Raw genomic sequence first — 16,044 nt, forward strand, 5'->3', positions numbered from 1 at the left:
ATTCAATTAAGGGTAACCAAATAAGAGTTTATGAAAATGATGAAAAATAAAATATTTTGAAAGACTTGACCAATTAATCAAATGAAAGCAATAAGTACTTAAACAAATTTGGAAATACAAGTAGAAAACCCAAGTCATAATCTCCTAGGATGGATAGAATTCGAAATGTCTTTTAAAAAAATCACATCTCAGAATCTTTCTCAGTTGAACAAGGCAACCAAACTAACAACTCTCTCCCACATTTACAGGAGTGAAGCTTAAATCATCCTAAACTTATCCATGATATTGTGCCCATTTCCTCATCAATAATCTTAAAAATCAGAATGTATAGGAAGACAGAAATAAAATAAAATGTCATTGACACTAACTGAAGCATAGGGATGAGATGGCATGGAGTCTGAGTTAATGAAGTATATAAATCCTAAAAATTTTAAGCTGTTTCACTCTTTTCAAATATTGTATATTTAAACTCAAATTACTGAAATACATTCCCTGCTAGGCCTGCTTTCATGAATGGATGAGATCAATGGGAAATAAATAGTAACATTTGCACACAAACATTAATTCATTAAAATGTTTTTTTTTTTTCAAATTAACATGCTTTTAGAAAAAAACATTTATACTCTCATCTCAACTCAAACCTCATGTGTGAGACTCTATGGAAATGCTGAAGGCACGCTAGGCCTGGTTATCACTGATTGAAAATTTATGGAATCTAAATTGGGGAAATCTTACTGTAGTTCATAAATAAAATTCAAAATTGTATACTCCTTACTGAAAATTATGAGTCAGAGTAAGACTTACAAAACTCTGAGCCGAAAAAGTTGTTCAAGGTCATGTCTTCTATTCGTACATGATCCAAAGGAGAAAAAAAGTGGCTATTTGGAAAACTAATCAATTGCATTTTAGCTAACTTGTTTCTGAATTGCTGTTTTAGCTCTTCCTCCTATGTAAAATGCTGATAACAAAAGACTCCATTCCACAGATTGGTCATGAGGATGAAATGAGATAAAGATATTAAAAGTGTATTTGGAAATTGTGAAGTGATGATCAATGAACACAGTGAAAATTCTTATTGTTACAGGTACTATTCTAAACCTTTATATATATTAATATATTCAATCATCACAAAATCTTAGAGGTTGATACTAATATTTCCCCCATTTTACAGATGATGAAATTCAGGCAAAGAAATTTTATACAACTTTCCCACCATTGCACAGCTGGGATTTAAATTTAAGCTGTCTAGCTCCATAGTACAAACTTTTTATCACCATGCTCTATTGCCTCTCAAAAGTTGAAATCCAGAGTTCCCGTCGTGGCGCAGTAGAAACGAATCCGACTAGGAACCATGAGGTTGTGGGTTCAATCCCTCCCCTCACTCAGTAGGTTAAGGATCTGGGGTTGCTGTGGTGTAGGCCGGCAGCAACTGCTCCGATTAGACCCCTAGCCTGGGAACCTCCATATGCCATGGGTGAGGCTCTAAAAAGACCAAAAAAAAAAAAAAAAAGTTGAAATCCTCCTTGGAAATGTACACTGAGCCAAAAGAAGCTTGCAGTTAAGGACTAGTTTTTGCAGACTGGATCATAGGTTTTCCTTGGCAGCCCCACCCAATTTTGTGGTATGCTATATTGTTCCTAAAATAAACCACAAGGAAAATAGACCTATAAAGAAAAGATACACGTGCTTCACTCCTGAGTCTTTCAACTCTCTCTCAGTGAATAGTGTTTCATGAAAGTAGATGGTTGATTAGACTGAAGGTGAAATGAAGCTGAACAACCCCAAATATTCCTGAAAGTTCCTAACACATCTAAGGGACATGGTACATTAACATAGAATGTAGAGTGGCTCATCATAGTAAGAGGTTCTCGTGTTGGGGGTGGGGAAGGATAATGTGCATTTTTGGTGAAGCTGATTTTAATGTACTTTCCCCCTGATTCATTTTCCCCTAGCTCCTTACATTTTTTTTTTTTTTTTTTTTTTTTTTGTCTTTTGTCTTTTTAGGGCTGTACCTGCGGCATATGGAGATTCCCAGGCTAGGGGTCAAATCAGGGCTATAGCCACCAGCCTTACGACGCAGCCACAGCAATGCCAGATCTGAGCCACATCTGCGACCTACACCACAGCTCATGGCAACGCTGGATCCTTAACCCACTGAGCGAGGCCAGGGAATGAACCCGCAACCTCATGGTTCCTAGTTGGATTTGTTTCCGCTGCGCCACGACAGGAACTCCTCCTTACATATTTTGAGTCATTGCCCTGTGCTCAGATGTGAGGAACCCCCTCCCATGAAGTGTTTGATTTTCATCAAAATCATTTATAAATATTGCTTCAGTATCAGTCTTCAAAGTGGCAAAGCCCAATGAGCACAAGGAAGGCAAAAGTAAAAGGACACCAAAGACCCCTCACTGAGATATGACACAATATAAATAAAGGTCTATAGAAAAGAATAAATGACATGTCCTTCAGTTGAAGGTGTTACTTATAATTGATGACATGAGTATAGTGCGATTCTTAAGCCAAGCCAGAGCATCTGAAGGAAAAGACCAATGCTAGGTGGCGTTGTAAAGTTATGACAATATCTGAAATATACTAAATTAATGGCTAGAGTCATGCAAAAAATCAGAGATAATGTAGAAAGTCATGAGGCAAAATCCAACTCAAACAGAGTTAAAGCTCTGCCTACATGCTAAATCAATGCTTCCCTATCCTACCTTAAATCTGTCTTGTCCTTCTCACCAGCTACCCCTCTCCTCCTCTTCACTCTCAAAATACACACATGAAGTCTTCCAGAGGAAAGCAAACCAGCAAAGTACCAATAAACTAATCTCTGACAGGTTAATTAACCAGGCCTGCATGTTGTTTGTCAGATGGGCAGGGTTGCAGTTTGTGGGGTAGGTGTCAGGAATGAGGTGAGGTAAAAATAATTTGTCATCAAACATTTGGAAACACTTGCCTTGAGTAGACCCAGCTTGAGCCTCCATGTCACAACAAACGGGAGAGAATTTAAAACCTGTAATAGCAAACATTTTTACTAATTAATCCTGGTCCAAGTTATCTGAGATTCCTCAATCTTTAATGCTTAAACTTCATCCAGTAGTATCTTTATAGTAATAGATTCACCCTCTTAAAGTGTACAATTCAGTAGCTTTTAGTATTTTCACAGGGTTGTACAACAATCACCACTATGTAATTTCAGAATAATTTCACCACTCGAGAAGAAATCTCATACCTAGGGTCTTCCAGGAGCAAAAGAAGGGTGGCATCCCATGGAGAAACTTCTTTCTTTTAATGTTTCAACCCAGTAGGTTGGCTATAACTTCCTTATGCCAGGAGTGAGATGAGGGAGAACAGGAAGTCTTGGAAATACAGGAGATCCTCTATCACCCCATTTCATATAAATTTGGTTGTTATTTTCCGTTTGACAGCTAAAGCCCAGAAAACTGTAGGGACCAGTCCAAGGTCTCTTAACTTCCATCCTAATACTCCCTCACTTACATGAATATGCATAACACAGATGGAATATGTTCCCTTCTCATTTCCATACTTCACCTCCCTTACACTCTTGGCCAAAGTCAGCAATATGTACATGAAAATAATCTTTAAAAATCAGGACCCCCAAGGATATTTGGTGATATTACAAAGGTGTCATGGCCTATCATTTAGGAAATGATATAACTAGTGTGTAAATGGTCATTCCTGATTATATCCTTGCCATCAGTGACCCCTGTGGGCACTGAAGGAGGCAGAGGAGGACAGAATAGAAAAAGTGCAGGAACAGGGCTGTTGGTTACCTCCCTGGCATCTGAGAAAATTATATTTCTCCACTGCTAATAGACCAGGCCTTGTGGCCATGGTAATGGGACCTATGAAATTCAGACAGATAGAATGATGAAGAGATTAATGTTTTTAATAAGCATTAATTTGATTTTTATGAAATGATTTTGTTCTTCGGTAGGGACAGAAGAGCAGAAAATAAAATAAATCAACCTCTTCCCAACAAATCAAAACCACAAAATTTTCCATTTGTAAAAGTGGTAAGAAAATAATATGCAATTACAATTTAATGTTACTACTATTATTACTTATTTTCTGGCAAATGGCTGATGTTAATTTACCCTTTTTTTAAATCATTTCACTCTAGCCTGGTCAATCTGCATCTGTCTGTACACTTGACAGGTTAATCTAAATCAAAATAGAGAGCACATACAGAATATGCTTGCCATACAGTTGTTCATTTCATTGTTCATAAATTGATATAAAGCCAAAATACATGAAATGAATACTTCTAAAATAAATACCACTAGTACTGCACTGGAAAATAAAGATGAAAATAAAAGGTGAGTAATAAATGAGATATGCACAATATTGCTGACTACATGAAATTATTTCCTTAGAAAGAATCACCAGAAATAAAAAGGACTTTGTATATTAATGTAAATGAATGTGTCTATTTACCAGATGCTTAAGTACATGCCTTGTCTATGGGACCTTGCTCACTTGCATTTCCATTCCACATATTAAATGAAAGATAGGCAGACATAGGGAAAGAAAACAAATCAAAGTCTAAAATCTGTATTCTCTCTGGGTTTTGCTTAAACAATATAGATATTTCTATTACCGTTTTCTCCATCAGACTTCCTCTCATGGTCAGTGTCAGTCAAGGACAATGCAGAGTTAGCCCGGCTGGACAAACAGGAACTATGCTCTGATTTCATCCCCCTTATCCACATTCTCAGTGCATGGTCAGGTGAGGCAGCACCTTCGGTCTCCGTGTCCACATCTGACCCCATCTCTAACTGGTAGCCATGCCGAGAAACACTGTGCATGTCTGTCTGGTAGCCAGAGCACAAAGTGTGAGGAGTTTCACAGAATTCCATCTCTGCGAAGAAACAAAGGTCAGAGAAAAAGTTAAGAAGCATATAGAAATACCTGATAAAATTCTACTTTTTGACCTTAGGTCCCACTGCCCCATTGCTAGTATTTATGTGTTTTTGCAAAGTTAGAATTCTGGCCTTTTTATTTATGGTAGCTAGGCTTCTGTGCTTATTTTGCACTTCTGTAGCTTAAAATTACGCTCCTGTTGATTTTTACAAGGTTCTGGAAAAAGCATGCCCAAAATAGCTTTATAGCTACAATTTTAGGTTGCACAAAATGTAATGAAATAAGTGAGTGCAGAGGAGTATAAAGTGTAGAGAGCTGTCCTTTAAAAGATATTTATCTTCTAGGAAGAATATATATGATGTGTAGAGCACACCTATGCTTAAAATATTAAAATTATTGGCTTTTCTAAGCATTTCATACACCTTAAAGTTAAGAATAAATAATTCAATGTGATAACTGAGGAAAAAACATTGTTTAAATACACTTTTTGAAAGTATTTTCCCTAAAACACATTAAACTCTAAAATTATGAATATTTAATATCACTATTTCCCATTGTCTCCAAAGGAGCTTGAGGCTGAATTTATGCTAATTATTCTGTTTCATTCATTTTTTTGAGAAAGACATGTAAAATTTTCAATCATATATTATACCTTTATGGTTCATGGCTTGGATTTTGCTGCCAATTTCCCCAAGCCTTAGACTCATATGTTTAGAATCTTAGAGATGATGATCCCCTCTGTTTACACTGAGGAAAATAAAGTCCAGAGGGTAGGTGTCCCTTGTCCATAGCCCACATCAGACAGCAACTGGGCCCTTTTTCCTAAAACATTCATGTCTGCATGGCATCTGCTAGATACTAAGGAAGACCCATCAACTTAGTACATGATTATCAGGCATTCATTCAGTTTTATAGTCAATTTTGCCTTCAATTATGGCAAGGTGTCAAAAAGGGGAGAAGATGCTTTAACAGGCCCTAATAAGTTAATGAAAAATGACCACATGCCAAGACATATCATCTGAAATGTCCATGTAATACTTAGATAAGGTAATCCGGGGATGTTGTACACTATATAGGATTTTCTCAGACTGACATCAGAGACAGGGTATGTCATTCGTCCAGGAAGAAGCTTAACTGAGCACATCTAATCCTTAGCACATATCAACAAAATGCAAACTCTAAAATAAATTTAATTATTTGAATACAAAAAGTGCTGCAATTTAGACTGGCCATGTACTAGAAAGAACAGTCCAGGATACAAATATATTTTAAAAAATAGCTATTTTTGTGACATGTAATTGCCAAAAAAGGGTTTAACAAATCAAATCTCAGTGCTTATTCAATAGCTATTAGGTATCCAGCACTATGTTCTGTGAAACAGATATTGTAGTCAAATAAAGCTACTATATCATATTTGGGAAAGTCAATTATAAATTAATCCTTTCAGGGTTAAACATCACTGTTGACAATGTTGCTTATGATTTCTTTGATGAGTACCTTTAAGACTAACTCTATTTTTCTACCAAAATTCGTCTAAATTCCAAAGGAGTGATATTCAAAAAATAGGCATTGTTACCACTTGTCAAACATAAAACCTTATGAAACTATGCTTCTCCTTGACATAAAGCTAAAAGTAAAAATCCACTTGCCCAATATAAACCTCAGTGATCTAGAATATTGTGATCATTAATATTCTTGCCTCAATCTCACAATGTTTCATTATCTGATCCTATTGTGCAGTTGTTGCTACAGCAACGTTGTCATGAACCTGTCAGCTTGGAATTGTAGGGAAGGAATTTTATATAGGCCTGCATTCACAACTTCCTTCGTTCCACTAGACCAGTGGTTTCCAACCTTCAGCATGCTTCATTCAGAATCACCTGGAAGGCTTGTCAAAACACAGATTGCTGTGCCTGCCCCCTCCAAGACCAATTTCAGTGTCTGATTCCGCTGGTCTGTAGTAGGGACAGAGAATCTGCATTTCTAACAGGTTCCCAGGTAAGACCTATGTTATCGATCTAGGGACCACAATTCGAAAACTTCTCCTGAAAGTTCTCTTGTGGAACCCTCCTGCACTGTTGGTGGGAATGTAAACTGGTACAGCCACTATGGAGAACAGTTTGGAGATACCTTGGAAATCTATACATAGAACTTCCATATGACCCTGCAATCCCACTCTTGGGCATATATCTGGACAAAACTCTACTTAAAAGAGACCCATGCACCCACATGGTCATTGCAGCACTATTCACAATAGCCAGGACATGGAAACAACCCAAATATCCATCGACAGATGTTTGGATGAGGAAGATGTGGTGTATATATATATACAATGGAATACTACTCAGCCATAAAAAAAGGATGACATAATGCCATTTGCAGCAACATGGATGGAACTAGAGATTCTCATACTGAGTGAAATGAGCCAGAAAGACAAAGACAAATACCATATGATATCACTTATAACTGGAATCTAATATCCAGCACAAATGAACATCTCCTCAGAAAAGAAAATCATGGACTTGAAAAATAGACTTGTGGCTGCCTGATGGGAGAGGGAGGGAGTGGGAGGGATCAGGAGCTTGGGCTTATCAGACACAATTTAGAATAGATTTACAAGGAGATCCTGCTGAGTAGCATTGAGAACTATGTCTAGATACTCATGTTGCAAAAGAACAAAGGGTGGGGGAAAAAATGTAATGCATACATGTAAGGATAGCTTGATCCCCTTGCTGTAAAGTAGGAAAATAAAATTAAAAATAATAAATAAATAAATAAATGAATAAAAAGAAAGTTCCCTTGTGGTGCTGCAGGTTAAGGATCTGGCGTTATCACTGCTGTGGCTTGGGTTGCAGCTGTGGTTCAGGTTTGATACCTCACCTGGGAATTTTCACAAACTGCAGATGCAGCCAAAAAAAAAAACAAAAACCAAAACAAACAAACAAACAAAAAACAAAAAAGAAGACAGAAGAAAAGAAAACTACTTCCCTAGCGATTTCTCTGAAATAAGTGGGAGCCAGGAAAAGGGGAGAAGTAAGAAAGTAACATTATTGTGGCACTACCAAAGATTTCGCAACAACAGTTCAAATTCTATTTGGAGACACAAGCAAGAAAGCATTTGAACTGAATTACTGTGATGGTCCCCCCATTTACTTGCCATGGATTTAGGGCACTAATTAGGAAATTTACTTTCCCAAAGCATAGACTTGCATTTATTTTCGCTAATAGAATGGCATATGAGATATGACTTTCCAAAGATTTTAATATGAGCATCTGAGTCATAGTAAAGATATTCACTGGAAAAGGATGAGCAAATAAAAATACACAGCCAGTTTCTTACTCCAGATAATAAAATAATAAAAAAGATTTTTAAAAAATCATTGAGAAATATAAGCAGAATCCCTTTTTGTTGAAGATTTTTTTCCCTTTCAAAAGGAAATGTGAACATGGGTTTGTTCCCTTCTAAGGAAATGTGGTGCAATTTGATCAAAAAATTGTGTAAGATTTCTAATTGGAACTGTGATTTGAATACAAAGAATAAATCCTAAATTCCCCAATTAAATACAGTTCAATTCTTTACCAATATATAATTTTATTTATTTATATACTTATTTATTTAGGGCCTTACTCACGGCATATGGAGGTTCCCAGGCTAGGGGTCAAATCGGAGCTACAGCTGCTGACCTACGCCACAGCCACAGCAATGCCAGATCTGAGCCATGTCTGTGACCTACATCACAGCTCATGGCAACACCAGATCCTTAACCCACTGAGTGAGGCCAGGGATCAAACTTGCAACCTTATGCTTCCTAGTTTGATCCGTTTCTGCTGATCCACAATGGGAACTCCACCAATACATAATTTTAAAAAGTAACAATCCAAGTAAGCTACCCAGTTGCTCTTTTTTTTTCATAGGAAAGCAAAAAAAAAAGGAAGGGAGGGAGGAAGGAAGGAAGGGAGAAAGGAAGGAGAAAGAAAGGAAGAAAGAAAAGTGTCACTTATTTATAGTAGGTGATAGTCATTGAATAGCCTCACTTCCCTTTCGTGAAATTGTTACCATTGTGAATTATTTCCTTAAATGCACAAATGTCTTGGTGATGTTCAAAATTCCCATAGGATGCATTTTCCATAAAGCACTTATAAGGCACCATAAGTAGATGTTTTTATTTTTAGCCTTACACATATAACATTGTTACCTAAAATACCACATACTCACTAGAAAAGATAAAGTTCGATTGGATTTATTATAGATCTATTCTTACCAAAAAGCTAGCCACAAGAGAAATGTAAGTAAAATCTTAGGCTATGTAAGATTTAAGTGGATAAATTGGTACCATTAGAAACTATATTTCAGGAGTAAACAGACATAGACATTGTCAAGTGAATGATGTATGTGGGCCACACGAATATTTATTTAATTTTTATTGTAAAGAAAACCTATTTTGCACCCTTGCGGAGACAAAATCTGAGCAGGTTAATACAGAGTTTAAATCCAATATTTAATATGGGCAAAAGATTTGAAGAGATACTTCACCAGAAAAATATATAGAAATGATCAGTAAATGAATGAAAAGATGCTCAACATCACTAGTTTTTAGGAAAGGGCAAACTAACTTCACAATGAGATACCACTACAGACCTACTAGAATGGCTAAAAAATTATGATCACACTAAGTGTTGACTAGGATGTGGAGCAACTACCATAACATACACTGCTGGTAAGAAAGCAGAATGGTATGGTCACTTTAGAAAACAGTTTGGTAGTTTCTCAAAAAGGTAAAGCTATATATATATATATATATATATATATATATATATATACACACATACATATATATTTTGTCTTTTTGCAATTTCTCGGGCTGCTCCTGCGGCATATGGAGGTTCCCAGGCTAGGGGTCTAATCAGAGCTGTAGCCTCTTGCCTACACCAGAGCCACAGCAACGCAGGATCCGAGCCGCGTCTGCAACCTACACCACAGCTCAGGGCAGCGCTGGATCTCCAACCCACTGAGCAAGACCAGGGACCGAACCGGCAGCCTCATGATTCTTAGTCGTATTTGTTAACCACTGAGCCACAACAGGAACCCCAGATAAAGCTATATTTAACAGGACAGCAATGCAGTTCTGGACATTTACCATCAAGAAATAAAAATCTGTAAGAGGTTATATAGAAGCGTTAATAAAATAGCTAAGAATTAGAAACAATCAAGTGTCCATGAATAGCTGAACGGATAAATCATTTGTGGTATATCCAGGCTATGGAACACTACTCAGACAAAAAAAAAAAAATGAATCAACTATTGACATAACAAGATGCATGTGTACATAATGTATGCTTCCATTTAAATAACGTTCTAGAAAACACACACCAATCTAACAGTGATAGAAACTTGATCAGTTGTTGCCTGGGGAAGAAAAGAAGGGAGAAATGGAGAAAAAAGGGGCTAAGGAAACTTTTAGGGTGATCTAAATGTCTGCTACTTGACTCTGGCAATAGTTTCACATGTGTATGCATACCAAAGTTTATCATATTGTATAGTTTATGTGTAGTTTATTGTACTTCAACTATACCTCTATACTTTACTTTTAGTGGATTGTGTACCACAAGATAGTAAGAAAGGATACTGGAGAATCCATCAATTTTCATGGGTGGATCCAAGGATCTCTGAGTTAGAAGGAGGCCCTGCTCTTTTCCTCCCAGTGGGAGAAAGTACAGGTATTAAAAACAAAAAGTAGTCAAGATGCTGTTTTGCTTATATATAAGCCAAGAGGCAATCAAGGCTAAATGATTCATAATTTCTCATTGATCCTCTAGGGAGCACTTTCTCTTTAGAACATAACATTTGAAAGCCAATTGTAGGGGGCGGGAAATAAAGATGAAATTGATCACTGATGAGCTTTAGGCAGCTAAGGGAACATTCTGTAGTTGGAAATCATACGACTAAGTTAAGTGGATCTGGCCTGAAGGATCCCTTTAGGCCTCCGTTAATTCTAATAAATTAATAATTTTAAAAAATTCTATAAAGTGCTGAATAAAATGAACTACTGTATTTTCTCTCTGAATTTAGAGATTGATCTTCAGGTGTTCAGCCTAGAGAAGTCACTTATCAAAACTTGAAAGGGAAAGTAGTAGTTATTTATATCAGCATTTTTCTAGAAATGCCATTTTTTTTTCTTTTTCTTTTTTTTTTTTTTTATATTTTCCCACTGTACAGCAAGGGGGTCAGGTCATCCTTAGATGTATACATTGCAGTTACAGTTTTTTCCCCCACCCTTTCTTCTGTTGCGACATGAGTATCTAGACATAGTTCTCAATGCTATTCAGCAGGATCTCCTTATAAATCTATTCTAGGTTGTGTCTGATAAGCCCAAGCTCCCGATCCCTCCCACTCCCTCCCCCTCCCATCAGGCAACCACAAGTCTCTTCTCCAAGTCCATGATTTTCTTTTCTGAGGAGATGTTCATTTGTGCTGGATATTAGATTCCAGTTATAAGTGATATCATATGGTATTTGTCTTTGTCTTTCTGGCTCATTTCACTCAGGATGAGATTCTCTAGTTCCATCCATGTTGCTGCAAATGGCATTATGTCATCCTTTTTTATGGCTGAGTAGTATTCCATTGTGTATATATACCACCTCTTCCGAATCCAATCCTCTGTCGATGGACATTTGGATTGTTTCCATGTCCTGGCTATTGTGAATAGTGCTGCAATGAACATGCGGGTGCATGTGTCTCTTTTAAGTAGAGCTTTGTCCGGATAGATGCCCAAGAGTGGGATTGCGGGGTCATATGGAAGGTCTATGTATAGATTTCTAAGGTATCTCCAAACTGTTCTCCATAGTGGCTGTACCAGTTTACATTCCCACCAGCAGTGCAGGAGGGTTCCCTTTTCTCCACACCCCCTCCAGCACTTGTTATTTGTGGATTTATTAATGATGGCCATTCTGACTGGTGTGAGGTGGTATCTCATGGTAGTTTTGATTTGCATTTTAGAAATGCCATTTTTGAGTTTCTGATAAGCTCAAGACTTTATTTTTCTTAAAATCCTACCCATCCAAACTTCCTCTAAAAATGGAGCTTTAAGGTATCACATTCCAAATAAATAACTGGAGGTCAAAAAGCATGATATATCTTAGCCATGACTTGAGTGATTTGGAATATAATTTGCAAAGAGTGTAGTTCATTTCCAAAAAAAGAAAGAAGGAGAGGGGACAAAATCATTAGCTTTAATTCTGTGACTCATAACAAGCCTTATGGACTATATGCAAAAGCAACTGTTATTAAATAGCCACATGGATTTTGGATAAATCACTTAATATCCTGGGGCTTCAGTTTCCTCATTTGCAAAATGTTCAGGTCCAACTAGAAATAAATCTCTAGGTGAAATCCCTTGTCATAAAATTCTGTAATTATACCTTGAACCTGTTATGGCAAAATGTGGAATGGTTAATATTTTCAAATGGGAAAAGAATTAGCCATTTAATGAATTGAGGTGCTATTCATAGTTCTACTGTGAAGGATAATCATACACAATAGCTCTATAAGATCTTCTGTCAGGATTACAAGTCTTGCCATGTTAAAGTATCAAAAGAGCCTAGATATCCATTGTGAATTGTAAGATTATTAATAAAGTATGTAAAATATATCATTAACAAGTCAATAGTTTCTTATCAAACATGAAATTATCAGTTTATAAACACGGCTGTTGCAAACTTTAAAGCACTATTCTATGGTATAATGCATAAAAAAAATCACACAATTAAGAAATATAAGAAATACTACTGACTAACTATTCCTGGCTCTAGAGAAAAATACAATGAGTTATTAGGGTCTTAAGCAAGAAATACAAAGGAAGGAAGGCAGGCAGGAAGGAAGGGTGGAGGGGAGCAACACCAGACAGGAGACAAATAATTTTCACAAGTGGGTACCATTTTGTATTTCTCAGTTTGGGGGCTTTGAAAGGAAAATGATATCAAATTGTCAAACAAATCAGTTCATTTAAGTTTACTTAAACACAGCTCTGCTGAACACCCACTCAATTTCAAGTCAAGGAAATAAAACAAAACAGACTTCTCTGATTTCTCTTAGTCTTAGAAAATTAGCCCAATTTAATTTCTTCTTCTCTTTGTGAAAAAGCTTTATCAAATGCACAGCCCTGTAGTAGGCACTGAACAGAGTGAATTAACAGGACCATGCCATGCCCTTTGGCAAGTTCCACAGAGAGCCTTTTTATAGGTCCAAATGACAGAGTAATAAAGGCATACCACCCAGACATGACCTTTATTTTTCTGCTGAGGGTTCATCAGCCTTTTTTCGGGTATAGGAGTGAGATATGGAGCGCTCCCACATGCAAGTCTGGAGCCTGTGGATATCATAGGACTTAAAAAACCAAGCTTTCTGAAGCCTAATCTCCCCCCTCACATTTCCAAATGCACCCATTATCTCAGTACTCAGGACCTTCCAATTATGCCTTATTTAATTTTCAAGATTTCTCCATCTGTCAGTATAGTGAAAAGTATGGCAAAAATCTGGGCAGAGTTAAAAGCCTGAAAGTATAAACATTCATGCTTTGTGACTAATACTGGCTAACTGGAGACATTCCAGAACACAGTTAAAAGACCACATTAATGTCAAAAAGGATACTCTCAAAAGTACAGTGAGTTTTTACAGTGAGCAAATCTGTAAAAACTCTTCAAACCGGAGAAAGACACAGAATTATAGCATAAAGTCAAATGGAAGGGAGATGAGCCTTGGCAAAATCAAAAGGCACTCCAGTCTTACCTAGAGATGCAAAAATCCTTCAGTAAGAAGGAAGGAAATTTGATGCGGGAATAAACAACTTCTATTTTCTTGAACTAATATTCATCTTGGTGCAGGGTCCAGTTTAGACTGTACTCACATAAGATGGTAGAACGTGCTCTGAAGCTAACTCAGACAGCAGTTACCACTGCAATAAAAAAGCTGATGCCTGCTCTATAGCCTCGGTAACAAGAGTCTGGATAAAGAATCAGAGACTAGGAAAGATGGTGAGAAGTCCTGGACTAAACAGAAATTTAGATCAATGAGAACCTGTGTGTGTTCCCTTTACTTCAACATTTCAAATGAGACAGAGACTTCCTGGCCTAAATGAGAAATTTTCAGGGCTACTGGACACTGAAAATGCATTGTGCTCAATGGCCCTAAAAATTTCTCATTTCTTACCTGTGTTGGTCCAATTTTCTGGCTGTTCATATCACTTTAGAGCTTGAATCCTTATTGACCACTGTAGGTCTACCATGTATACTTCCGTATTTTCGTTAATTTCACTAAGTGTGTGAAGCTGTTTGTTTCATGTGTGTTATATGTATGTGCGTGTGTCTATGTATGTCTTAAACTACATTAATCTGCAGCCAATTCCATCTAGAGAAATGAGAACAGTGAGCTAGAGTTAGATGACCACTAAAAACACTTGTGAGTGCTTCAAACACATACTCTTAAAGGCAAACAATGTGACTTCTATAACATTCTACTCTAATCTGTAAGCATTTATTTTGTCATGATTGAGTAAAGAGGTCAAGAAAGAACTGTACACTAGAGTCAGTATACACAAAGAACTATTGAATAAACTACATTCTGGTCTATTAGGGGATTCTTCTTGGCAACTTTCCAAGATGCCCAATTTATTTTTACGTCTGTATATTTGGACATGTTGTGCCAACCAACTGGAAAATGTTCCTCTGATCTTTCACCAATATAATTCCTAACATCCAGCTTGGGTCAGTACCTTCACAAAGTATTCTCCAACCTTCCTCTCCTTCCTCTCAATAATCGTACCCTTTCTCATAGCATTTCTAATCTTTACTACATTATTTTATTTCTGATTGTATATTTTTTTCTATATGTATGCTATCTATATTACCTCATGAATTAGACCTCCACATCCCAGTGTTTTCTAAACATTTAGCATTTCTCAAAATCAAATAAGATAATTTCTGCAAAATGTATGATCTATGAAGGACCTTATAAGTATAAGATAGTATTGCCATCCCTTCTCGCCTTAGAATAATTCTCGGCAAGGAGTGATCATAAATTACAAGTTTTAAAGTCAGTAGTTAATATGAAACCACCCTTGAAATGGTTAAACTTGTAAATGCAATGCTGACACATATGAGATGGTTTTGTTTTGGTCTGGTTTTGTTTAAAACAATGCTTACCGTTGCAAATTGAAAAATTCCTATTTTAGTAAATTAGCCATGCATTTCAAATAATAGATGCTACACAAATTTGGCAAAAAGAGAAAGGCAGCAACCTACTGGTGTGGATTTAGGAAAAAACAATTTATAGCAATATTAGACTAATGGGGAACAAGTTCTCTGTATCATCTTCTGACTCAAACACTCTCACAAAGGAAGCTGTCCTCACTATTCTTTTTGGCTTAATGAATTGAGAAAAGAATCTCTATTAAAATTCTTCAAAATATACCCTAGGGTATGGGATTTGGAGGCCTTTGATAAAACCAGCCACAAAGCCTTGACAGAAGACGATTTTTAGTCTGGCTTGAATTAAAAATTCTTTTGTTCTTATTACCCACCAGTTTCATCCATATACCAGATATAAATGACCATCTTGGCAAATTTGTAGAGTTTCCTGGAGTGAATTTATTTTATTTTTATGAACTCAGAGAACTTTTTTTCAGGGATAAAAGAAACTCTCCAAAGGGGTAAAGACTGTAGAAAGAACCTTTGGGATGCTCATCAGGGACCTCTGAATTTGAATTCTGTTTAGAGAAAAACATTAAATTCTGGAGAATTCCACTTCTAGTCAAGATAGGGTGAGAGGGACCAAATTCATTCTCCTGTCAGAAACTGTAGCAACAAAAACCAGACAAAATATATGAAACAACAGTTTCAGACATCAGGCAACGAAAGACGGTGATCCCTGAGATATGGGAAACAGATGAGACAAGTCCTATGAGTGCTTCAACTTATTGCCTTCAAAGAGTTTTCAGGCCTTAGCGCAGGGAGGGAAAATGTAGGTGGAACCTGGCAGTCTCTCTGATTTGAGGAGATGGACCTAGTCACCTGGGAAAGCTAAGACAGCCAGAGCGCAGTACAAATACCAAAGAGGAGAGAGGTACAGAGAAAGAGAACTCCAAGAGATCTGCACAGGGTTCCCCT

The 16,044-nt window shown here is 36.9% G+C and overlaps 1 protein-coding gene across 5 annotated transcripts in view; it reads right to left on the minus strand.

Annotated features, from left to right (window-relative positions):
• The window catches only part of TENM1 (teneurin transmembrane protein 1), a 787,960-nt gene that overhangs the window by 474,176 nt on the left and 297,740 nt on the right, over window positions 1–16,044 (minus strand). For all 5 annotated transcript variants that reach the window (XM_003135358.5, XM_021080670.1, XM_021080671.1 and 2 more), the window contains 2 exons: window positions 4,622–4,882; window positions 2,957–3,013 (listed from right to left, as the gene is read on the minus strand). In XM_003135358.5, the coding sequence (XP_003135406.2) occupies window positions 2,957–3,013; window positions 4,622–4,882 (318 nt within the window). The remainder of the gene's footprint in view (window positions 1–2,956; window positions 3,014–4,621; window positions 4,883–16,044) is intronic.

The sequence above is a fragment of the Sus scrofa genome, chromosome X, assembly GCF_000003025.6.
Source record: "Sus scrofa isolate TJ Tabasco breed Duroc chromosome X, Sscrofa11.1, whole genome shotgun sequence".
In the NCBI taxonomy this organism is placed as follows: domain Eukaryota; kingdom Metazoa; phylum Chordata; class Mammalia; order Artiodactyla; family Suidae; genus Sus; species Sus scrofa.